At 41.1% G+C, this 26095-nt stretch overlaps 3 protein-coding genes across 54 annotated transcripts in view; 2 read left to right on the forward strand and 1 right to left on the reverse strand.

Moving 5' to 3' along the window:
• The window catches only part of dlec1 (DLEC1 cilia and flagella associated protein), a 114731-nt gene extending 109692 nt beyond the window's left edge, over positions 1 to 5039 (forward strand). The window contains exons 34-35 of the mRNA XM_052516252.1: positions 186 to 306; positions 4583 to 5039. Of these exons, the coding sequence (XP_052372212.1) occupies positions 186 to 306; positions 4583 to 4709 (248 nt within the window). The 3' untranslated portion in view covers positions 4710 to 5039. The remainder of the gene's footprint in view (positions 1 to 185; positions 307 to 4582) is intronic.
• Positions 1129 to 4575, forward strand: LOC127928818 (uncharacterized). Of its 28 annotated transcripts, none has more exons than XM_052516212.1 (5): positions 1129 to 1208; positions 1685 to 1743; positions 2077 to 3169; positions 3349 to 4218; positions 4249 to 4575. In XM_052516212.1, exons 3-5 carry the CDS (start codon positions 3028 to 3030, stop codon positions 4566 to 4568), a joined length of 1332 nt encoding a protein of 443 aa, XP_052372172.1. In that variant the 5' UTR covers positions 1129 to 1208; positions 1685 to 1743; positions 2077 to 3027; the 3' UTR covers positions 4569 to 4575. The 28 variants fall into 28 exon arrangements, 22 of the variants coding, with proteins under 22 accessions (XP_052372172.1, XP_052372174.1, XP_052372171.1 ...); XM_052516211.1 differs by lacking the exon at positions 1129 to 1208 and adding an exon at positions 1319 to 1461; XM_052516216.1 differs by lacking the exon at positions 1129 to 1208 and having other exon boundaries at positions 1575 to 1743; positions 3349 to 3978; positions 4009 to 4218.
• Positions 5040 to 7513: 2474 nt separating the features above from the next.
• The window catches only part of acaa1 (acetyl-CoA acyltransferase 1), a 35448-nt gene continuing 16866 nt past the window's right edge, over positions 7514 to 26095 (reverse strand). For 2 of the 25 annotated variants that reach the window (XM_052516236.1, XM_052516234.1), the window contains exons 7-12: positions 25852 to 25932; positions 21841 to 22031; positions 21493 to 21672; positions 20523 to 20578; positions 14581 to 14726; positions 7514 to 14453 (exon numbers count right to left, since the gene is read on the reverse strand). In XM_052516236.1, coding sequence (XP_052372196.1) covers positions 14378 to 14453; positions 14581 to 14726; positions 20523 to 20578; positions 21493 to 21672; positions 21841 to 22031; positions 25852 to 25932 — 730 coding nt within the window. In that variant the 3' untranslated portion in view covers positions 7514 to 14377. The remainder of the gene's footprint in view (positions 14454 to 14580; positions 14727 to 20522; positions 20579 to 21492; positions 21673 to 21840; positions 22032 to 25851; positions 25933 to 26095) is intronic. The other 23 variants (XR_008132369.1, XR_008132362.1, XR_008132372.1 and 20 more) reach the window with 23 other exon arrangements.

Genomic DNA, 26095 nt, shown 5'->3' on the forward strand with positions numbered 1-26095 from the left:
TGATTTTGGGCAGCTCCATGATAAGAAATGTAACTATTCCTGGTGCAAAAGCAATTTCGAAACCTTTTGGAAACAGAACACGTTTTATACACAATTCAAAAAACATGCGATTGGTTTCAAACAAACCAGAAGGGGTGTAAAATTCACCTGTGATTGGTGATGGTATGTTAACTCTCTGTCTGCAGACTCTGGTGAGGAGGAGGAAGGGTCAGAGTTCAGAGTGACTCCTGACTGTGGGGTCCTGAAGCCGTTGGAGTATCCTGTCTCCTCTTGCACACAGCCCCTACAGATCAGCTTCACAGCCAGGTAACTACCCCTAACTAACACACAGCCAGGTAACTACCCCCTAACTAACACACAGTCAGGTAACTACCCCCTAATTAACACACAGCCAGGTAACTACCCCTAACTAACACACAGCCAGGTAACTACCCCTAACTAACACACAGCCAGGTAACTACCCCTAACTAACACACAGCCAGGTAACTACCCCTAACTAACACACAGCCAGGTAACTACCCCTAACCTAACACACAGCCAGGTAACTACCCCTAACTAACACACAGCCAGGTAACTACCCCTAACTAACACACAGCCAGGTAACTACCCTAACTAACACACAGCCAGGTAACTACCCCTAACTAACACACAGCCAGGTAACTACCCCTAACTAACACACAGCCAGGTAACTACCCCTAACTAACACACAGCCAGGTAACTACCCTAACTAACACACAGCCAGGTAACTACCCTAACTAACACACAGTCAGGTAACTACCCCTAATTAACACACAGCCAGGTAACTACCCCTAACTAACACACAGCCAGGTAACTACCCCTAACTAACACACAGCCAGGTAACTACCCCTAACTAACACACAGCCAGGTAGCTACCCCTAACTAACACACAGCCAGGTAACTACCCCCTAACTAACACACAGCCAGGTAACTACCCCTAACTAACACACAGCCAGGTAACTACCCTAACTAACACACAGCCAGGTAACTACCCCTAACTAACACACAGCCAGGTAACTACCCCTAACTAACACACAGCCAGGTAACTACCCCTAACTAACACACAGCCAGGTAACTACCCCTAACTAACACACAGCCAGGTATCTACCCCCTAACTAACACACAGCCAGGTAACTACCCCCTAACTAACACACAGCCAGGTAACTACCCCCTAACTAACACACAGCCAGGTAACTACCCCCTAACTAACACACAGCCCCTACAGATCAGTTTCACAGCCAGGTAACTACCCCCTAACTAACACACATCCCCTACAGATCAGCTTCACAGCCAGGTAACTACCCCTAACTAACACACAGCCAGGTAACTACCCCCTAACTAACACACAGCCAGGTATCTACCCCCTAACTAACACACAGCCAGGTAACTACCCCCTAACTAACACACAGCCAGGTAACTACCCCCTAACTAACACACAGCCAGGTAACTACCCCCTAACTAACACACAGCCCCTACAGATCAGTTTCACAGCCAGGTAACTACCCCCTAACTAACACACATCCCCTACAGATCAGCTTCACAGCCAGGTAACTACCCCCTAACTAACACACAGCCAGGTAACTACCCCCTAACTAACACACAGTCAGGTCACTACCCCCTAATTAACACACAGCCAGGTAACTACCCCTAACTAACACACAGCCAGGTAACTACCCCCTAATTAACACACAGCCAGGTAACTACCCCTAACTAACACACAGCCAGGTAACTACCCCTAACTAACACACAGCCAGGTAACTACCCCTAACTAACACACAGCCAGGTAACTACCCCTAACTAACACACAGCCAGGTAACTACCCCCTAACTAACACACAGCCAGGTAACTACCCCCTAACTAACACACAGCCAGGTAACTACCCCCTAACTAACACACAGCCCCTACAGATCAGTTTCACAGCCAGGTAACTACCCCCTAACTAACACACATCCCCTACAGATCAGCTTCACAGCCAGGTAACTACCCCCTAACTAACACACAGCCCCTACAGATCAGCTTCACAGCCAGGTAACTACCCCCTAATTAACACACAGCCAGGTAACTACCCCCTAACTAACACACAGCCAGGTAACTACCCCTAACTAACACACAGCCAGGTAACTACCCCCTAATTAACACACAGCCAGGTAACTACCCCTAACTAACACACAGCCAGGTAACTACCCCTAACTAACACACAGCCAGGTAACTACCCCCTAACTAACACACAGCCAGGTAACTACCCCCTAACTAACACACAGCCAGGTAACTACCCCTAATTAACACACAGCCAGGTAACTACTCCTAACTAACACACAGCCAGGTAACTACCCCCTAACTAACACACAGCCAGGTAACTACCCCCTAATTAACACACAGCCAGGTAACTACCCCCTAACTAACACACAGCCAGGTAACTACCCCCTAATTAACACACAGCCAGGTAACTACCCCTAACTAACACACAGCCAGGTAACTACCCCTAACTAACACACAGCCAGGTAACTACCCCTAACTAACACACAGCCAGGTAACTACCCCCTAACTAACACACAGCCAGGTAACTACCCCTAATTAACACACAGCCAGGTAACTACCCCCTAACTAACACACAGCCAGGTAACTACCCCCTAATTAACACACAGCCAGGTAACTACCCCTAACTAACACACAGCCAGGTAACTACCCCCTAACTAACACACAGCCAGGTAACTACCCCTAATTAACACACAGCCAGGTAACTACCCCTAACTAACACACAGCCAGGTAACTACCCCCTAACTAACACACAGCCAGGTAACTACCCCTAACTAACACACAGCCAGGTAACTACCCCCTAATTAACACACAGCCAGGTAACTACCCCCTAACTAACACACAGCCAGGTAACTACCCCCTAATTAACACACAGCCAGGTAACTACCCCTAACTAACACACAGCCAGGTAACTACCCCCTAACTAACACACAGCCAGGTAACTACCCCTAACTACTGTCTATAGGTCTCTATATGGTTTGGTTACTGTCCATAGGTCTCTATATGGTTTGGTTACTGTCCATAGGTATCTATATGGTTTGGTTACTGTCCATAGGTATCTATATGGTTTGGTTAATGTCCATAGGTATCTATATGGTTTGGTTACTGTCTATAGGTCTCTATATGGTTTGGTTACTGTCTATAGGTATCTATATGGTTTGGTTACTGTCATAGGTCTCTATATGGTTTGGTTACTGTCTATAGGTATCTATATGGTTTGGTTACTGTCTATAGGTATCTATATGGTTTGGTTACTGTCCATAGGTCTCTATATGGTTTGGTTACTGTCCATAGGTCTCTATATGGTTTGGTTACTGTCCATAGGTATCTATATGGTTTGGTTACTGTCTATAGGTATCTATATGGTTTGGTTACTGTCTATAGGTATCTATATGGTTTGGTTACTGTCTATAGGTCTCTATATGGTTTGGTTACTGTCTATAGGTCTCTATATGGTTTGGTTACTGTCTATAGGTCTCTATATGGTTTGGTTACTGTCTATAGGTCTCTATATGGTTTGGTTACTGTCTATAGGTCTCTATATGGTTTGGTTACTGTCTATAGGTCTCTATATGGTTTGGTTACTGTCTATAGGTCTCTATATGGTTTGGTTACTGTCTATAGGTCTCTATATGGTTTGGTTACTGTCTATAGGTATCTATATGGTTTGGTTACTGTCTATAGGTATCTATATGGTTTGGTTACTGTCTATAGGTCTCTATATGGTTTGGTTACTGTCTATAGGTCTCTATATGGTTTGGTTACTGTCCATAGGTATCTATATGGTTTGGTTACTGTCTATAGGTATCTATATGGTTTGGTTACTGTCTATAGGTATCTATATGGTTTGGTTACTGTCTATAGGTCTCTATATGGTTTGGTTACTGTCTATAGGTCTCTATATGGTTTGGTTACTGTCTATAGGTATCTATATGGTTTGGTTACTGTCTATAGGTCTCTATATGGTTTGGTTACTGTCCATAGGTATCTATATGGTTTGGTTACTGTCTATAGGTCTCTATATGGTTTGGTTACTGTCCATAGGTATCTATATGGTTTGGTTACTGTCCATAGGTCTCTATATGGTTTGGTTACTGTCTATAGGTCTCTATATGGTTTGGTTACTGTCTATAGGTCTCTATATGGTTTGGTTACTGTCTATAGGTCTCTATATGGTTTGGTTACTGTCCATAGGTCTCTATATGGTTTGGTTACTGTCTATAGGTCTCTATATGGTTTGGTTACTGTCTATAGGTCTCTATATGGTTTGGTTACTGTCTATAGGTCTCTATATGGTTTGGTTACTGTCCATAGGTCTCTACATGGTTTGGTTACTGTCCATAGGTCTCTATATGGTTTGGTTACTGTCCATAGGTCTCTATATGGTTTGGTTACTGTCCATAGGTCTCTATATGGTTTGGTTACTGTCTATAGGTCTCTATATGGTTTGGTTACTGTCCATAGGTCTCTATATGGTTCACTTCCATATCATTACTGGTTCTCTACAAGTCTAATCTGTCTCCTGTAGCAAGGAGAGGGAGTTCCAAGCCACAGCCGTAGTAAAGGGGTTCCTGGGGGAGCCCCCCTTATCGCTACACGTCCAGGGACGCGGCTCCTTCGACCAGAGATTTGTGTCTCTACTTACCGACATTTAGCAGGAGTCTCAGGGGACACGACCTTAACCTGAGAACACTGCCAACAGTTGTGTGCACTCTTTGCATGTATTTATCACGCCTTGTACTTAGTGAATAGCACAGGAGGTTGGTGGCATCTTAATTGGGGAGAACAGGCTTGTGGTAATGACTGGAGTGTAATAGGTGGAATGACATTAAATAAATCGAACACATGGTTTACATGGTTTGATGCCGTTCCATTTGCTCCGTTCCAGCCATTACTTGGAGCTGTCCTCCCCTCACCAGCCTCCACTGGTGTGTATGATGTTACTGTGTACGTTGTTGGTTTATGGAAATGAACAATTCAACTATTCACAAGTGTTTCTGTGTTTTTATTGAGCATGACGCTGAGCTCTCAATGGACTGTTAGAAACCAACTCATGACTCACTATCAACTGTTCTGTCCAGAGGTCCAAGATCATTTATTGTTTTATAGTGCTGGTATTGTGAACAGAAAGACCTGCATCTGATACCACATTCTGCCACATTCATCAACACATTTAAATACACTTTGGAAAAAGGAAGAAAGGTTGGAAGTCAATCCAGGGAGGCAAAAAGGACATTGTCGAAGTTTAATTTAGTAAGAGAAAAGCTGCGAAAAGAGAGTTGAAAATAAAGAGAAGGAGAGGGACAGAAAAGTAATGTTTGGAAATATAGCCTATATATGAAGGGACTACATGTATCAACTTTCACAGTGAAAGCCTTTATTTATACATTGTGTGTGAATGAATTGAACATCGTCTAATGCATCACTAAAGAATGTTGTGCCTATTTAATGCAACTCTGTTAATAGATGGGAAAGCATCAACTGACCTGACCGTTTGGAACAGGTTCCCTTAGGATGTAGGGTTAGGGTTAAGGCTGGGGGCATTTAGGATTTACTGTTACCTCCCATCTGAAGACTGGGGGCATTTAGGATTTACTGTTACCTCCCATCTGAAGACTGGGGGCATTTAGGATGTACTGTTACCTCCCATCTGAAGACTGGGGGCATTTAGGATTTACTGTTACCTCCCATCTGAAGACTGGGGGCATTTAGGATGTACTGTTACCTCCCATCTGAAGACTGGGGGCATTTAGGATGTACTGTTACCTCCCATCTGAAGACTGGGGGCATTTAGGATGTACTGTTACCTCCCATCTGAAGACTGGGGGCATTTAGGATGTACTGTTACCTCCCATCTGAAGACTGGGGGGCATTTAGGATGTACTGTTACCTCCCATCTGAAGACTGGGGGCATTTAGGATGTACTGTTACCTCCCATCTGAAGACTGGGGGCATTTAGGATGTACTGTTACCTCCCATCTGAAGACTGGGGGCATTTAGGATGTACTGTTACCTCCCATCTGAAGACTGGGGGCATTTAGGATGTACTGTTACCTCCCATCTGAAGACTGGGGGGCATTTAGGATGTACTGTTACCTCCCATCTGAAGACTGGGGGGCATTTAGGATGTACTGTTACCTCCCATCTGAAGACTAGGGGGCATTTAGGATGTACTGTTACCTCCCATCTGAAGGCTGAGGGGCATTTAGGATGTAGTTTACTCCTATCTGAAGACTGGGGGCATTTAGGATGTACTGTTACCTCCCATCTGAAGACTGGGGGCATTTAGGATGTACTGTTACCTCCCATCTGAAGACTGGGGGCATTTAGGATGTACTGTTACCTCCCATCTGAAGACTGGGGGCATTTAGGATTTACTGTTCCCTCCCATCTGAAGACTGGGGGCATTTAGGATGTACTGTTACCTCCCATCTGAAGACTGAGGGGCATTTAGGATGTAGTTTACTCCTATCTGAAGACTGGGGGCATTTAGGATGTACTGTTACCTCCCATCTGAAGACTGAGGGGCATTTAGGATGTAGTTTACTCCTATCTGAAGACTGGGGGCATTTAGGATGTACTGTTACCTCCCATCTGAAGACTGGGGGGCATTTAGGATGTACTGTTACCTCCCATCTGAAGACTGAGGGGCATTTAGGATGTAGTTTACTCCTATCTGAAGACTGGGGGCATTTCGGATGTACTGTTACCTCCCATCTGAAGACTGGGGGCATTTAGGATGTACTGTTACCTCCCATCCGAAGACTGAGGGGCATTTGGGATGTACTGTTACCTCCCATCTGAAGGCTGAGGGGCATTTAGGATGTAGTTTACTCCTATCTGAAGACTGAGGGGCATTTAGGATGTACTGTTACCTCCCATCTGAAGACTGGGGGCATTTAGGATGTAGTTTACTCCCATCTGAAGGCTGAGGGGCATTTAGGATGTACTGTTACCTCCCATCTGAAGACTGGGGGCATTTAGGATGTAGTTTACTCCTATCTGAAGACTGGGGGGCATTTAGGATGTACTGTTACCTCCCATCTGAAGACTGAGGGGCATTTAGGATGTACTGTTACCTCCCATCTGAAGACTGGGGGCATTTAGGATGTACTGTTACCTCCCATCTGAAGACTGGGGGCATTTAGGATGTACTGTTACCTCCCATCTGAAGACTGGGGGCATTTAGGATGTACTGTTACCTCCCATCTGAAGACTGGGGGCATTTAGGATATACTGTTACCTCCCATCTGAAGACTGAGGGGCATTTAGGATATACTACGCATCGCTAAAATATCTGAATGATTATGATCACACTTCCTCAATTCAAATATTATGCCGACATTATACCATAGATGGTTTGGTATGGTTTAGAAACTTTAGAACCAAGCTTGAGTTCTCAATGTTATCGCCTGGACATGTTGAAATATCTTCAAGCCTTGAAAAAAAAACTCCAGGCTTCTGTCATAACTGTGAATTTATTTTAAAAAAGTAAGAATTACAGTGGTCAATTTGGGAAAATGAATCCCATCCCAGTCATCCTCTGGGATAACGGACATTCTATAGTAATAATTACATAACCAATGTTCTCTAGTAATACAGTGCAAATAGTGCTTAACTAATCTACCCCATGTTATTCCATATCACCATCTAACTAATCTACCCCATGTTATTCCATATCACCATCTCCTAACTAATCTACCCCATGTTATTCCATATCACCATCTAACTATTCTACCCCATGTTATTCCATATTACCATCTAACTAATCTACCCCATGTTATTCCATATCAACATCTAACTATTCTACCCCATGTTATTCCATATCACCATCTAACTATTCTACCCCATGTTATTCCATATCACCATCTAACTATTCTACCCCATGTTATTCCATATCAACATCTAACTATTCTACCCCATGTTATTCCATATCAACATCTAACTATTCTACCCCATGTTATTCCATATCACCATCTCTTAACTATTCTACCCCATGTTATTCCATATCACCATCTAACTATTCTACCCCATGTTATTCCATATCACCATCTAACTAATCTACCCCATGTTATTCCATATCACCATCTCCTAACTATTCTACCCCATGTTATTCCATATCAACATCTAACTATTCTACCCCATGTTATTCCATATCACCATCTAACTATTCTACCCCATGTTATTCCATATCACCATCTCCTAACTAATCTACCCCATGTTATTCCATATCAACATCTAACTATTCTATCCCATGTTATTCCATATCACCATCTAACTAATCTACCCCATGTTATTCCATATCACCATCTAACTATTCTACCCCATGTTATTCCATATCACCATCTAACTAATCTACCCCATGTTATTCCATATCACCATCTAACTATTCTACCCCATGTTATTCCATATCACCATCTAACTAATCTACCCCATGTTATTCCATATCAACATCTAACTATTCTACCCCATGTTATTCCATATCAACATCTAACTAATCTACCCCATGTTATTCCATATCAACATCTAACTATTCTACCCCATGTTATTCCATATCAACATCTAACTATTCTACCCCATGTTATTCCATATCACCATCTAACTAATCTACCCAATGTTATTCCATATCAACATCTAACTATTCTACCCCATGTTACTCCATATCACCATCTAACTAATCTACCCCATGTTATTCCATATCACCATCTCCTAACTATTCTACCCCATGTTATTCCATATCACCATCTAACTAATCTACCCCATGTTATTCCATATCACCATCTAACTAATCTACACCATGTTATTCCATATCACCATCTAACTATTCTACCCCATGTTATTCCATATCACCATCTAACTAATCTACCCCATGTTATTCCATATCACCATCTAACTAATCTACCCCATGTTATTCCATATCACCATCTCCTAACTATTCTACCCCATGTTATTCCATATCACCATCTAACTAATCTACCCCATGTTATTCCATATCACCATCTAACTATTCTACCCCATGTTATTCCATATCACCATCTCCTAACTAATCTACCCCATGTTATTCCATATCAACATCTAACTATTATATCCCATGTTATTCCATATCACCATCTAACTAATCTACCCCATGTTATTCCATATCACCATCTAACTATTCTACCCCATGTTATTCCATATCACCATCTAACTATTCTACCCCATGTTATTCCATATCACCATCTAACTATTCTACCCCATGTTATTCCATATCACCATCTAACTATTCTACCCCATGTTATTCCATATCACCATCTAACTATTCTACCCCATGTTATTCCATATCACCATCTAACTATTCTACCCCATGTTATTCCATATCACCATCTAACTATTCTACCCCATGTTATTCCATATCACCATCTAACTATTCTACCCCATGTTATTCCATATCACCATCTAACTATTCTACCCCATGTTATTCCATATCACCATCTAACTATTCTACCCCATGTTATTCCATATCACCATCTAACTAATCTACCCCATGTTATTCCATATCACCATCTAACTAATCTACCCCATGTTATTCCATATCACCATCTCCTAACTATTCTACCCCATGTTATTCCATATCAACATCTAACTAATCTACCCCATGTTATTCCATATCAACATCTAACTAATCTACCCCATGTTATTCCATATCAACATCTAACTATTCTACCCCATGTTATTCCATATCAACATCTAACTAATCTACCCCATGTTATTCCATATCAACATCTAACTATTCTACCCCATGTTATTCCATATCAACATCTAACTATTCTACCCCATGTTATTCCATATCACCATCTAACTATTCTACCCCATGTTATTCCATATCAACATCTAACTATTCTACCCCATGTTATTCCATATCACCATCTAACTAATCTACCCCATGTTATTCCATATCAACATCTAACTATTCTACCCCATGTTACTCCATATCACCATCTAACTAATCTACCCCATGTTATTCCATATCACCATCTCCTAACTATTCTACCCCATGTTATTCCATATCACCATCTCCTAACTATTCTACCCCATGTTATTCCATATCAACATCTAACTATTCTACCCCATGTTATTCCATATCACCATCTAACTATTCTACCCCATGTTATTCCATATCAACATCTAACTATTCTACCCCATGTTATTCCATATCAACATCTAACTAATCTACCCCATGTTATTCCATATCAACATCTAACTATTCTACCCCATGTTATTCCATATCAACATCTAACTAATCTACCCCATGTTATTCCATATCAACATCTAACTATTCTACCCCATGTTATTCCATATCAACATCTAACTATTCTACCCCATGTTATTCCATATCACCATTTAACTATTCTACCCCATGTTATTCCATATCACCATCTAACTATTCTACCCCATGTTATTCCATATCACCATCTAACTATTCTACCCCATGTTATTCCATATCACCATCTAACTATTCTACCCCATGTTATTCCATATCACCATCTAACTATTCTACCCCATGTTATTCCATATCACCATCTAACTATTCTACCCCATGTTATTCCATATCACCATCTAACTAATCTACCCCATGTTATTCCATATCACCATCTCCTAACTATTCTACCCCATGTTATTCCATATCAACATCTAACTAATCTACCCCATGTTATTCCATATCAACATCTAACTAATCTACCCCATGTTATTCCATATCAACATCTAACTATTCTACCCCATGTTATTCCATATCAACATCTAACTATTCTACCCCATGTTATTCCATATCAACATCTAACTAATCTACCCCATGTTATTCCATATCAACATCTAACTATTCTACCCCATGTTATTCCATATCAACATCTAACTATTCTACCCCATGTTATTCCATATCACCATCTAACTAATCTACCCCATGTTATTCCATATCAACATCTAACTATTCTACCCCATGTTACTCCATATCACCATCTAACTAATCTACCCCATGTTATTCCATATCACCATCTAACTAATCTACCCAATGTTATTCCATATCAACATCTAACTATTCTACCCCATGTTACTCCATATCACCATCTAACTAATCTACCCCATGTTATTCCATATCACCATCTCCTAACTATTCTACCCCATGTTATTCCATATCACCATCTAACTAATCTACCCCATGTTATTCCATATCACCATCTAACTAATCTACACCATGTTATTCCATATCACCATCTAACTATTCTACCCCATGTTATTCCATATCACCATCTAACTAATCTACCCCATGTTATTCCATATCACCATCTAACTAATCTACCCCATGTTATTCCATATCACCATCTCCTAACTATTCTACCCCATGTTATTCCATATCACCATCTAACTAATCTACCCCATGTTATTCCATATCACCATCTAACTATTCTACCCCATGTTATTCCATATCACCATCTCCTAACTAATCTACCCCATGTTATTCCATATCAACATCTAACTATTATATCCCATGTTATTCCATATCACCATCTAACTAATCTACCCCATGTTATTCCATATCACCATCTAACTATTCTACCCCATGTTATTCCATATCACCATCTAACTATTCTACCCCATGTTATTCCATATCACCATCTAACTATTCTACCCCATGTTATTCCATATCACCATCTAACTATTCTACCCCATGTTATTCCATATCACCATCTAACTATTCTACCCCATGTTATTCCATATCACCATCTAACTATTCTACCCCATGTTATTCCATATCACCATCTAACTATTCTACCCCATGTTATTCCATATCACCATCTAACTATTCTACCCCATGTTATTCCATATCAACATCTAACTAATCTACCCCATGTTATTCCATATCAACATCTAACTATTCTACCCCATGTTATTCCATATCAACATCTAACTATTCTACCCCATGTTATTCCATATCACCATCTAACTATTCTACCCCATGTTATTCCATATCAACATCTAACTATTCTACCCCATGTTATTCCATATCACCATCTAACTAATCTACCCCATGTTATTCCATATCAACATCTAACTATTCTACCCCATGTTACTCCATATCACCATCTAACTAATCTACCCCATGTTATTCCATATCACCATCTCCTAACTATTCTACCCCATGTTATTCCATATCAACATCTAACTATTCTACCCCATGTTATTCCATATCAACATCTAACTATTCTACCCCATGTTATTCCATATCACCATCTAACTATTCTACCCCATGTTATTCCATATCAACATCTAACTATTCTACCCCATGTTATTCCATATCAACATCTAACTAATCTACCCCATGTTATTCCATATCAACATCTAACTATTCTACCCCATGTTATTCCATATCAACATCTAACTAATCTACCCCATGTTATTCCATATCAACATCTAACTATTCTACCCCATGTTATTCCATATCAACATCTAACTATTCTACCCCATGTTATTCCATATCACCATTTAACTAATCTACCCCATGTTATTCCATATCAACATCTAACTAATCTACCCCATGTTATTCCATATCACCATCTCCTAACTGTTCTACCCCATGTTATTCCATATCACCATCTCCTAACTATTCTACCCCATGTTATTCCATATCAACATCTAACTATTCTACCCCATGTTATTCCATATCACCATCTAACTAATCTACCCCATGTTATTCCATATCACCATCTAACTATTCTACCCCATGTTATTCCATATCACCATCTAACTATTCTACCCCATGTTATTCCATATCACCATCTAACTAATCTACCCCATGTTATTCCATATCACCATCTAACTAATCTACCCCATGTTATTCCATATCACCATCTAACTAATCTACCCCATGTTATTCCATATCACCATCTAACTAATCTACCCCATGTTATTCCATATCACCATCTAACTATTCTACCCCATGTTATTCCATATCACCATCTAACTATTCTACCCCATGTTATTCCATATCACCATCTAACTATTCTACCCCATGTTATTCCATATCACCATCTAACTATTCTACCCCATGTTATTCCATATCACCATCTAACTATTCTACCCCATGTTATTCCATATCACCATCTAACTATTCTACCCCATGTTATTCCATATCACCATCTAACTATTCTACCCCATGTTATTCCATATCACCATCTAACTAATCTACCCCATGTTATTCCATATCACCATCTCCTAACTATTCTACCCCATGTTATTCCATATCAACATCTAACTAATCTACCCCATGTTATTCCATATCAACATCTAACTAATCTACCCCATGTTATTCCATATCAACATCTAACTATTCTACCCCATGTTATTCCATATCAACATCTAACTATTCTACCCCATGTTATTCCATATCAACATCTAACTAATCTACCCCATGTTATTCCATATCAACATCTAACTATTCTACCCCATGTTATTCCATATCAACATCTAACTATTCTACCCCATGTTATTCCATATCACCATCTAACTAATCTACCCCATGTTATTCCATATCAACATCTAACTATTCTACCCCATGTTACTCCATATCACCATCTAACTAATCTACCCCATGTTATTCCATATCACCATCTCCTAACTATTCTACCCCATGTTATTCCATATCAACATCTAACTATTCTACCCCATGTTATTCCATATCACCATCTAACTAATCTACCCCATGTTATTCCATATCACCATCTAACTATTCTACCCCATGTTATTCCATATCACCATCTAACTATTCTACCCCATGTTATTCCATATCACCATCTAACTAATCTACCCCATGTTATTCCATATCACCATCTAACTAATCTACCCCATGTTATTCCATATCACCATCTAACTATTCTACCCCATGTTATTCCATATCACCATCTCCTAACTATTCTACCCCATGTTATTCCATCACTCTTTCAGCCCCTAACATTGAACATTTCCAAACAAAATCACATATTTACAGATTGATTCGTACAGCGCTATATCAAAGCACAATGCATTGCTTTCCTGAAATGCAAGGCACTTAAAGATGTATCAGACTTTGGCAAGGCATTAACATACAGTAATCTACGGAATGATTAACCAGTCAGTTCTCGTGCCGTCATTTATATGGAGTCCAAAAACATGATGAATCACACAACTGACAAACTGTTAGTACTCAATAGTCAGGAACACCTCAACGTTTAATCAATGGCTGATTCTGTCAAAGGTGTAAGAAGCATCACAGTGTAAACCCTTCATCAATATTATTATTGATCAGCTCCCTCTAAGGTCCAGGGTACTCAAACACTGCTGCAGCTCCCATCCCTGTTCCGATACACATGGACACCACGCCATAGGCCCTGGGGAACACAACATGGGTTATGGTGAGCAAGGCTCGGGGGTGGCGATGAAACTACTTTCTAGACTATATAGTAGATATAGCACAAGAGGTGATACGATTGAGGATTCGATGGGACATATCCTTACCTCCTGCCCCTGCGTTTGAGTTCATTGAGCAGGGTGACAACCTGACGGGCCCCGGTGCAGCCCAGAGGGTGACCCAAGGCGATGGCTCCTCCGTTAGGGTTCACCTTCTCCAGGGGGATCCCCAGCTTCTCCACGCAATACACAGCCTGGAACACACATAGTCAAAACAGTCACAAGTTTGGACCTACTCATTCTTTACCTCCTCCCTAAGTGTGTTTTATTCACTGCTTTAGCACACTCTGGATCCTGGCTTAGAAAGGCCACCAAAAATGCAGAGGTTTCCATCCCCAACAACATTTCCCATCAAAATAGAACTGCCAAAGGGGGAGGAGTTGCAATCTACTGCAGAGATTACCTGCAAAGTTCTGTCATACATTCCAGGTCTATGCCCAAACAGTTTGAACTTCTAATTAAAAACCCTCAGCTCCCAGCTGTGCCCTGGACACCATATATGAATTGATTGTCCCTTCAGAGTTCATTCTGTTAGGTGACCTAAACTGGGATATGCTTAACACCCCGGATGTCATACAATCTAAGCTAGATGCCCTCAATCTCACACAAACTATCAAGGAACCCACCAGGTACAACCCTAAATCCGTAAACATTGGCACCCTCATAGATATTATCCTGACCAACTTGACCTCCAAATACACCTCTGCTGTTTTCAATCAGGACCTCAGAGATCACTGCTTCATTGCCTGCATCCGTTATGGGTCCGAGGTCAAACGACCACCCCTGAGATCACTGTCAAATGCTCCCTAAAACACTTCTGCGAGCAGGCCTTTCTAATCGACCTGGCCAGGATATCCTGTAAGGATATTCACCTCATCCTGTCAGTAGACGATGCCTGGTTGTTCTTTAAAAGTAATTTCCTCACCATCTTAAATAAGCATGCCCCTTTCAAAAAATGTAGAACTAAGAATAGTTATAACCCTTGGTTCACTCCAGACCTGACTGCCCTCAACCAGCACAAAAACATACTGTGGCGTACTGCACTAGCATCGATTAGTCTTTTCAGACTAAAGTCAGGAACCAAAACACACAGTCAGTTAGGAAAGCAAAGGCTAGCTTTTTCAAACAGAAATTTGCATCTGAAGCTCAAACTCCAAAAGGTTCGGGGACACTGTAAAGTCCATGGCGAATAAGAGCACCTCCTCCCAGCTGCCCACTGCACTGAGGCTAGGAAACACTGTCACCACCGATAAGTCCACAATAATCGAGAATTTCAATAAGCAGTTCTCTACAGCTGGCCATCCTCCTGGCTACTCCAACCCCGGCCAACAGCTCCACCCCCCCCGCAGCTACTTGCCCAAGCCTCCCCGGCTTCTCCTTCATTCCAAATCCAGATAGCAGATGTTCTGAAAGAGCTGCAAAATCTGGACCCCTACAAATCAGCTCGGCTAGACAATCTGGACCCTCTCTTTCTAAAATTATCCACCGCCATTGTTGCAACCCTTATTACTAGTCTGTTCAACCTCTCTTTCGTATCGTCCGAGATTCCTAAAGATTGGAAAGCTGCCGCGGTCATCCCCCTCTTCAAAGGGGGTGACACTAGACCCAAACTGTTACAGACCTATAGGCCATCCTGCCCTGCCTTTCTAAAGTCTTCAAACCTGTTGGGGCAAGGCGTTCCCCTCAGGGAACTCCACCCCCCCTGTTCAGCTGAAAAGGTGGCGCAGGGAATTCAAAAATATTCTTTAGAAATATTTAACTTTCACACATTAACAAGTCCAATACCTCAAATGAAAGATAAACACCTTGTTCATCTACCCATCATGTCAGATTTTAAAATGTTTTACAGCGAAAACACAACATATATTTATGTTAGACCACTACCAAACCAAAGAAAAAACGCAGCCATTTTTTCCAGCCAAAGATAAAATCACAAAAGCAGGATTAGAAATACTGACTGCTGGTCCAAGATAACTTGCATGAAAACTTCCAAAATATATATTCCAGGTCGAATAAACTGGTCAAACTAAGTACAGAATCAATCTTCAGGATGTTATAATCATATATATCCAATAACATTCCAACCGGATCATTCGTTTTCATCTGGGGCTGATTGGAACAGCCGTAGCACTCACAGAGAAATGCACCACAGCAAAATGGCATTCTGTTGTGACACCAACTATTTTCCCTCCCATTAGGTCAAAGTTCACAGCAAATGCTCCATTAGACTTTCTACTGAATGAGGACATCTAGTGGAAGGCGTAGGAAGTGTTTCCAGATCCATAACTTGTTGGGAAGGGAGGGGGCGATGACGTCAAAGATGCCCCAACTTTCAGAATTCCAAAACTTGTTTGGAAGATTGCCTGCCCTATGAGTTCTGTTATACTCACAGACATAATTCAAACAGTTTTAGAAACGTCAGTGTAATGAACTTCGTCTGTTGTTTGTAGAGAGTCAGACCGAAATGCAGCGTGTAGGTTACTCGTGACTTTTAATGAAGAATAATGCGGTACATGAAATAACTGAAAATACAAAAACAACAAACGAGTGAAACTAATACAGCCTATCTGGTGACTAACACAGAGACAGGTACAGTCACCCACGAAATACAACGCGCACTCAGGCTGCCTAAATACGGTTCCCAATCCGAGACAACGAGAATCAGCTGACTCCAATTGGGAATCGCCTCAGGCAGTCAAGCCTAACTAGACACACCCCTAATAATACACACTCCCAATTAATACAAACCCCAATACGAAATACAACATATAAACCCATGTCACACCCTGGCCTACCCAAACATATAACAAAAACACAAGATATAATGACCAAGGCGTGACAGTCAGAGTGTTTTCTATCCAATAGTAATAATAATATGCATATATTAGCAATCTAGGACAGAGTTTGATGCAGTTCACTATGTGCACGCAATTCATCCAAAGTGAAAATACTGCCCCCTATCCACAACAAGTTTTAAACAGATCACTGACCATTTCGAATCCCACCGTACCTTCTCCGCTGTGAAAATCCGGTTTCCGAGCTGGTCACGGGTGCATCTCAGCCATGCTCAAGGTATCAAATGATATCATAACCGCCATCATTAAAAGACAGTACTGTGCAGCCGTCTTCATCGACTTGGCAAAGGCTTTCGACTCTGTCAATCACTGTATTCTTATTGGCAGACTCAACAGCCTTGGTTTCTCAAATGACTGCTTTACCAACAACTTCAGTGTGTCAAGTCGGAGGGCCTGTTGTCCAGACCTCTGGCAGTCTCTATGGGGGTACCACAGAGTTCAATTCTCGGGATGACTCTTTTCTCTGTGTGTGTGTGTATATATATATATATATATATATATATATATATATATATATATATATATATATATATATATATATATATATATATATATATATATATATATATATATATATATATATATATACACACAGTGGGGCAAAAAAGTATTTAGTCAGCCACCAATTGTGCAAGTTTTCCCACTTAAAAATATGAGAGAGGCCTGTAATTTTCATCATAGGTACACTTCAACTATGACAGACAAAATGAGAAGAAAAATCCAGAAAATCACATTGTAGGATTTTTTAATGAATTTATTTGCAAATTATAGTGGAAAATAAGTATTTGGTCAATAACAAAAGTTTCTCAATACTTTGTTATATACTCTTTGTTGGCAATGACAGAGGTCAAACGTTTTCTGTAAGTCTTCACAAGGTTTTCACACACTGTTGCTGGTATTTTGGCCCATTCCTCCATGCAGATCTCCTCTAGAGCAGTGATGTTTTGGGGCTGTTGCTGGGCAACACAGACTTTCAACTCCCTCCAAAGATTTTCTATGGGGTTGAGATCTGGAGACTGGCTAGGCCACTCCAGGACCTTGAAATGCTTCTTACGAAGCCACTCCTTTGTTGCACCATTTTAAAGATAAACTTCTCGTTAATCCAGCCACAGTGTCCGATTTCAAAAAGGCTTTACGACGAAAGCACACCAAACGATTATGTTAGGTCAGAGCCAAGTCACAGAAAAACCAGCCAAAGAGAAGAGTCACAAAAAGCACAAAGAGATAAAAATGAATCACTAACCTTTTATGATCTTCATCAGATGACACTCATAGGACTTCATGTTACACAATACATGTATGTTTTGTTTGATAAAGTTCATATTTATATTAAAAAAATCTGAGTTTACATTGGCGCGTTATATTTCACTGGTCATCTACAAAACCAACACTTCCTTTGGCCACCTTTCCTTCCAGTTCTCTGCTGCCAGTGACTGGAACGAATTGCAAAAATCCCTGAAGCTGGAGACTCATATCTCCCTCTCTAACTTTAAGCATCAGTTGTCAGAGCAGCTTACTGATCGCTGCACCTGTACACAGCCCATCTGTAAATAGCCTATCCAACTGCCTACCTCATCCCCATATTGTTTTTTTTAACTCTTTTGCACACCAGTATTTCTACTTGCACATCATCATCTGCACATCTATCACTCCAGTGTTCATTTGCTAAATTGTATTTACTTCGTTACTATTGGCCTATTAATTGCCTTACCTGCTTACTCCATTTGAACACACTGTGTATAGATTTCTCTATTGTGTTATTGACTGTACGCTTGTTTATTCCATGTGTAACTCTGTGTTGTTTTTTGTTGCACTGCTTTGCTTTATCTTGGCCAGGTCGCAGTTGAAAATGAGAACTTGTTCTCAACTGGCCTACCTGGTTAAATAAAGGTGAATAAAATAAAATTAAACCTTTGTGCCATAATTGATCTCTTTCAGGCAGAGAGTACACCTGGCATACAGTGGATCAAAGAAGTGAGAAAGAGGGAAAGTGTGTTGTCTTCCTTTCACCTCTATAGTGGCATCCAGCTTAAGCCAGGCCCAGCTCCAGCTACAACGCCTCGTTTTCAACGAATTCTCTCATTCTGAAAATTAACCAAATACTGTACAGGGAAAACATCAGTTCACAGATAGTGCTTAGTTCTTTAGCTAGTTAACACGCCATTGGCAGGGTCCAGTAAGCAATTAATGCATTATAACTTGATCAGATCTATACAAATCACGTAGGTCATCTATTTTGGATTACAAACACTGAATTTCGCCTAAAGGTTACTAGTTTGCGTCCCTGATTAAAGGATATATCCAAATAAATGGCAATAGAAACAAAGGTAAAACACAGACATTTGCAGTTACTTCAGCTGCTGGATGTGACTGTGTGTTAGTTGGCTAGCAAGCTAGATAGCAAAGAATAAGTAACGTTAGTCTTAACCTAGCTATCCTCCATAATTATCTTATTGATTTGACAATCAGCTGGCTTTTGCCTATTTATAAATTATTTATTTAATCATTATTTGCTGAAGTTTGTTGCTTATTTATAAATGATTTAATAAATCATCATTTATTGTTGAAGTTCTTTTCTCAGGGTGGCATGTAGCCAGGTAGAGCATTGTGGTTAGTGGTTTGAGCGTTGGGCCAGTAACCAAAAGGTTGCTGGATCAAATCCCAGAGCTGACAAGGTAAAAGTCTGTCGTCCTGCCTGAGCAAGGCAGTTAACCCACTGTTCCCCGGGCGACGGCGACGTGGATGTCGATTAAGGCAGCCCCCCACACCACTCTGATTCATAGGTTGGGTTAAATGCGGAAGACACATTTCAGTTGAATGCATTCACAGTTGGACAACTGACTAGGTATTGATCTATCGAACCTTTACAAGGTCGTTTTTACAGTTGAAACTTGTTTTAAATGCAAAGAAAACACATTCTGATTTTTTTCGTCTTCTTTTAAATAGGTTGAAACCTGTTATTATAAAAGCAATAAGGCCCTTGAAACTTAGAGGAACCAGGCTGTCGGTCTGTGGCTGTCAGTCTGTGTCTGTCGGTCTGTGGCTGTCGGTCTGTGGCTGTCGGTCTGTAGCTGTCTGTCAGCCTGTGTCTGTCAGCCTGTGTCCAAAGTACTACAACTCTATACAGAGACTCACCTGGCTGGCGAACGCCTCGTTGATCTCAAACACGTCAATATCAGCTACAGTCAGACCTGAGGAGATGACGGAGTTCGTTAAAGACCCTTTTAGCGGAATAAATCAAAAGGTGTCCGGCATCCCAGAACCGCTACCACCCAGAGCCCCTACCACCCAGAGCCCCTACCACCCAGAGCCCCTACCACCCAGAGCCCCTACCACCCAGAGCCGCTACCACCCAGAGCCCCTACCACCCAGAGCCGCTACCACCCAGAGCCCCTACCACCCAGAGCCCCTACCACCCAGAGCCCCTACCACCCAGAGCCGCTACCACCCAGAACCCCTACCACCCAGAACCCCTACCACCCAGAGCCCCTACCACCCAGAGCCCCTACCACCCAGAGCCCCTACCACCCAGAGCCGCTACCACCCAGAGCCGCTACCACCCAGAGCCGCTACCACCCAGAGCCGCTACCACCCAGAACCCCTACCACCCAGAACCCCTACCACCCAGAGCCCCTACCACCCAGAGCCCCTACCACCCAGAGCCCCTACCACCCAGAGCCCCTACCACCCAGAGCCCCTACCACCCAGAGCCCCTACCACCCAGAGCCCCTACCACCCAGAGCCCCTACCACCCAGAGCCCCTACCACCCAGAGCCCCTACCACCCAGAACCGCTACCACCCAGAGCCCCTACCACCCAGAGCCGCTACCACCCAGAGCCGCTACCACCCAGAGCCCCTACCACCCAGAGCCCCTACCACCCAGAGCCCCTACCACCCAGAGCCGCTACCACCCAGAGCCGCTACCACCCAGAGCCGCTACCACCCAGAGCCGCTACCACCCAGAGCCGCTACCACCCAGAGCCGCTACCACCCAGAGCCGCTACCACCCAGAGCCGCTACCACCCAGAACCAAATGTCACATACAGAACACGTCCATGTGGACATAATCCAAGCTCTAAAAGATCTGTAGTGGTCTGTACTCACCGGCCTGCCGCAGAGCAGCAGGGATGGCATAGGCTGGTCCGATACCCATGACGTCAGGGGGTACCCCCACCACAGCACTGGCCTTCAGCACCCCCAGGATTGGCAGAGACAGGGACTCCACCACGGACCTCCTGCCCACCAGCACCGCTGCTGCACCGTCACTCACCTGGCTGGAGTTACCTGGACCAGGGGAGAGGACCTCATCAGCTGGGGCAGAGAGATGGTGTGTGTGTGTGTGTGTGTGTGTGTGTGTGTGTGTGTGTGTGTGTGTGTGTGTGTGTGTGTGTGTGTGTGTGTGTGTGTGTGTGTGTGTGTGTGTGTGCGTGTGTGTGTGTGTGATCTCCCCACCTGCGGTGGTGCTGCCGTCAGGTTTGAAAGCCCCTCTGAGTTTGGTCAGCCCCGCCAGCGTGGTCCCGGGCCGGATCCCATCGTCCTTGGTTACGGTAACCGTACGTTCAGAGCCGTCCTCGTCAACAAACTTTGTGGTTACTGGGCAGATCTCCTGGTCAAATATCCCCTGCTTCTGAGCCTGGCTGGCCCTAGGAGGAGGCTGAGAGTTAGAGTCTGTCTGGATGAACAGGGCACTGAATACATCTCTAGTGCACTATAGGGCTCTGGTCAAAAGTAGTGCACTACAGGGCTCTGGTCAAAAGTAGTGTACTACAGGGCTCTGGTCAAAAGTAGTGCACTACAGGGCTCTGGTCAAAAGTAGTGCACTACAGGGCTCTGGTCAAAAGTAGTGTACTACAGGGCTCTGGTCAAAAGTAGTGTACTACAGGGCTCTGGTCAAAAGTAGTGTACTACAGGGCTCTGGTCAAAAGTAGTGCACTACAGGGCTCTGATCAAAAGTAGTGCACTACAGGGCTCTGATCAAAAGTAGTGCACGACAGGGCTCTGGTCAAAAGTAGTGTACTACAGGGCTCTGGTCAAAAGTAGTGTACTACAGGGCTCTGGTCAAAAGTAGTGCACTACAGGGCTCTGATCAAAAGTAGTGCACTACAGGGCTCTGGTCATTTGGGACGCACAATATAACTACTGCAGGAGAATAATTATATCATAACAGCTCCATGGTAATATTATATCATAACAGCTCCATGGTAATATTATATCATAACAGCTCCATGGTAATATTATATCATAACAGCTCCATGGTAATATTATATCAGTGGATAACAGCTCCATGGTAATATTATATCAGTGGATAACAGCTCCATGGTAATATTATATAACAGCGCCATGGTAATATTATATCATAACAGCTCCATGGTAATATTATATCAGTGGATAACAGCTCCATGGTAATATTATATCAGTGGATAACAGCTCCATGGTAATATTATATCATAACAGCTCCATGGTAATATTATATCATAACAGCTCCATGGTAATATTATATCATAACAGCTCCATGGTAATATTATATCATAACAGCTCCATGGTAATATTATATCATAACAGCTCCATGGTAATATTATATCATAACAGCTCCATGGTAATATTATATCATAACAGCTCTATGGTAATATTATATCAGTGGATAACAGCTCCATGGTAATATTATATCAGTGGATAACAGCTCCATGGTAATATTATATAACAGCGCCATGGTAATATTATATCATAACAGCTCCATGGTAATATTATATCAGTGGATAACAGCTCCATGGTAATATTATATCAGTGGATAACAGCTCCATGGTAATATTATATCAGTGGATAACAGCTCCATGGTAATATTATATCAGTGGATAACAGCTCCATGGTAATATTATATCATAACAGCTCCATGGTCATATTATATCATAACAGCTCCATGGTAATATTATATCATAACAGCTCCATGGTAATATTATATCAGTGGATAACAGCTCCATGGTAATATTATATCAGTGGATAACAGCTCCATGGTAATATTATATCATAACAGCTCCATGGTAATATTATATCATAACAGCTCCATGGTAATATTATATCAGTGGATAACAGCTCCATGGTAATATTATATCATAACAGCTCCATGGTAATATTATATCATAACAGCTCCATGGTAATATTATATCATAACAGCTCCATGGTAATATTATATCAGTGGATAACAGCTCCATGGTAATATTATATCAGTGGATAACAGCTCCATGGTAATATTATATCATAACAGCTCTATGGTAATATTATATCATAACAGCTCCATGGTAATATTATATCAGTGGATAACAGCTCCATGGTAATATTATATCAGTGGATAACAGCTCCATGGTAATATTATATCATAACAGCTCCATGGTAATATTATATCATAACAGCTCCATGGTAATATTATATCAGTGGATAACAGCTGCATGGTAATATTATATCATAACAGCTCCATGGTAATATTATATCATAACAGCTCCATGGTAATATTATATCAGTGGATAACAGCTCCATGGTAATATTATATCATAACAGCTCCATGGTAATATTATATCATAACAGCTCCATGGTAATATTATATCAGTGGATAACAGCTCCATGGTAATATTATATCATAACAGCTCCATGGTAATATTATATCAGTGGATAACAGCTCCATGGTAATATTATATCAGTGGATAACAGCTCCATGGTAATATTATATCATAACAGCTCCATGGTAATATTGTATCAGTGGATAACAGCTCCATGGTAATATTATATCAGTGGATAACAGCTCCATGGTAATATTGTATCATAACAGCTCTATGGTAATATTGTATCAGTGGATAACAGCTTCATGGTAATATTGTATCAGTGGATAACAGCTCCATGGTAATATTATATCATAACAGCTCTATGGTAATATTATATCAGTGGATAACAGCTCCATGGTAATATTATATCATAACAGCTCCATGGTAATATTATATCAGTGGATAACAGCTGCATGGTAATATTATATCATAACAGCTCCATGGTAATATTATATCAGTGGATAACAGCTCCATGGTAATATTATATCAGTGGATAACAGCTCCATGGTAATATTATATCATAACAGCTCCATGGTAATATTATATCATAACAGCTCCATGGTAATATTATATCATAACAGCTCCATGGTAATATTATATCATAACAGCTCTATGGTAATATTATATCAGTGGATAACAGCTCCATGGTAATATTATATCATAACAGCTCCATGGTAATATTATATCAGTGGATAACAGCTGCATGGTAATATTATATCATAACAGCTCCATGGTAACATTATATCAGTGGATAACAGCTCCATGGTAATATTATATCAGTGGATAACAGCTCCATGGTAATATTATATCATAACAGCCCCATGGTAATATTATATCAGTGGATAACAGCTCCATGGTAATATTATATCAGTGGATAACAGCTCCATGGTAAAATTATATCATAACAGCTCTATGGTAATATTATATCAGTGGATAACAGCTGCATGGTAATATTATATCATAACAGCTCCATGGTAATATTATATCAGTGGATAACAGCTCCATGGTAATATTATATCAGTGGATAACAGCTCCATGGTAATATTATATCATAACAGCTCCATGGTAATATTATATCATAACAGCTCCATGGTAATATTATATCATAACAGCTCCATGGTAATATTATATCATAACAGCTCTATGGTAATATTATATCAGTGGATAACAGCTCCATGGTAATATTATATCATAACAGCTCCATGGTAATATTATATCAGTGGATAACAGCTGCATGGTAATATTATATCATAACAGCTCCATGGTAACATTATATCAGTGGATAACAGCTCCATGGTAATATTATATCAGTGGATAACAGCTCCATGGTAATATTATATCATAACAGCCCCATGGTAATATTATATCAGTGGATAACAGCTCCATGGTAATATTATATCAGTGGATAACAGCTCCATGGTAAAATTATATCATAACAGCTCTATGGTAATATTATATCAGTGGATAACAGCTCCATGGTAATATTATATCAGTGGATAACAGCTCCATGGTAATATTATATCATAACAGCGCCATGGTAATATTATATCATAACAGCTCCATGGTAATATTATATCATAACAGCGCCATGGTAATAGTATATCATAACAGCTCCATGGTAATATTATATCAGTGGATAACAGCTCCATGGTAATATTATATCATAACAGCTCCATGGTAATATTATATCATAACAGCTCCATGGTAATAGTATATCATAACAGCTCCATGGTAATATTATATCATAACAGCTCCATGGTAATATTATATCATAACAGCTCCATGGTAATATTATATCAGTGGATAACAGCTCCATGGTAATATTATATCATAACAGCTCCATGGTAATGTTATGACAGAATTCTCTTACTTCTGCTGAGAGCTGTAGGCGAACGCATCCTGCTTCTCTCTGGAGACACCGAACCGCTCTGCCACATTCTCTGAGGTGATGCTGTCGCCGAAACACACAGATTATTATGTGGTGACACACCACAGCCCGGGCACATTATCAACACAGACAACATGACACCACTGGAGTCAGTCCCCCGGAGAGATGCTCAATTGATATTCACAGTAGTAGTACAATGTGGTACAGAGAACAGTGACTGACACAT

The sequence above is a fragment of the Oncorhynchus keta genome, unplaced genomic scaffold (assembly GCF_023373465.1).
Source record: "Oncorhynchus keta strain PuntledgeMale-10-30-2019 unplaced genomic scaffold, Oket_V2 Un_scaffold_4195_pilon_pilon, whole genome shotgun sequence".
In the NCBI taxonomy this organism is placed as follows: Eukaryota; Metazoa; Chordata; class Actinopteri; order Salmoniformes; family Salmonidae; genus Oncorhynchus; species Oncorhynchus keta.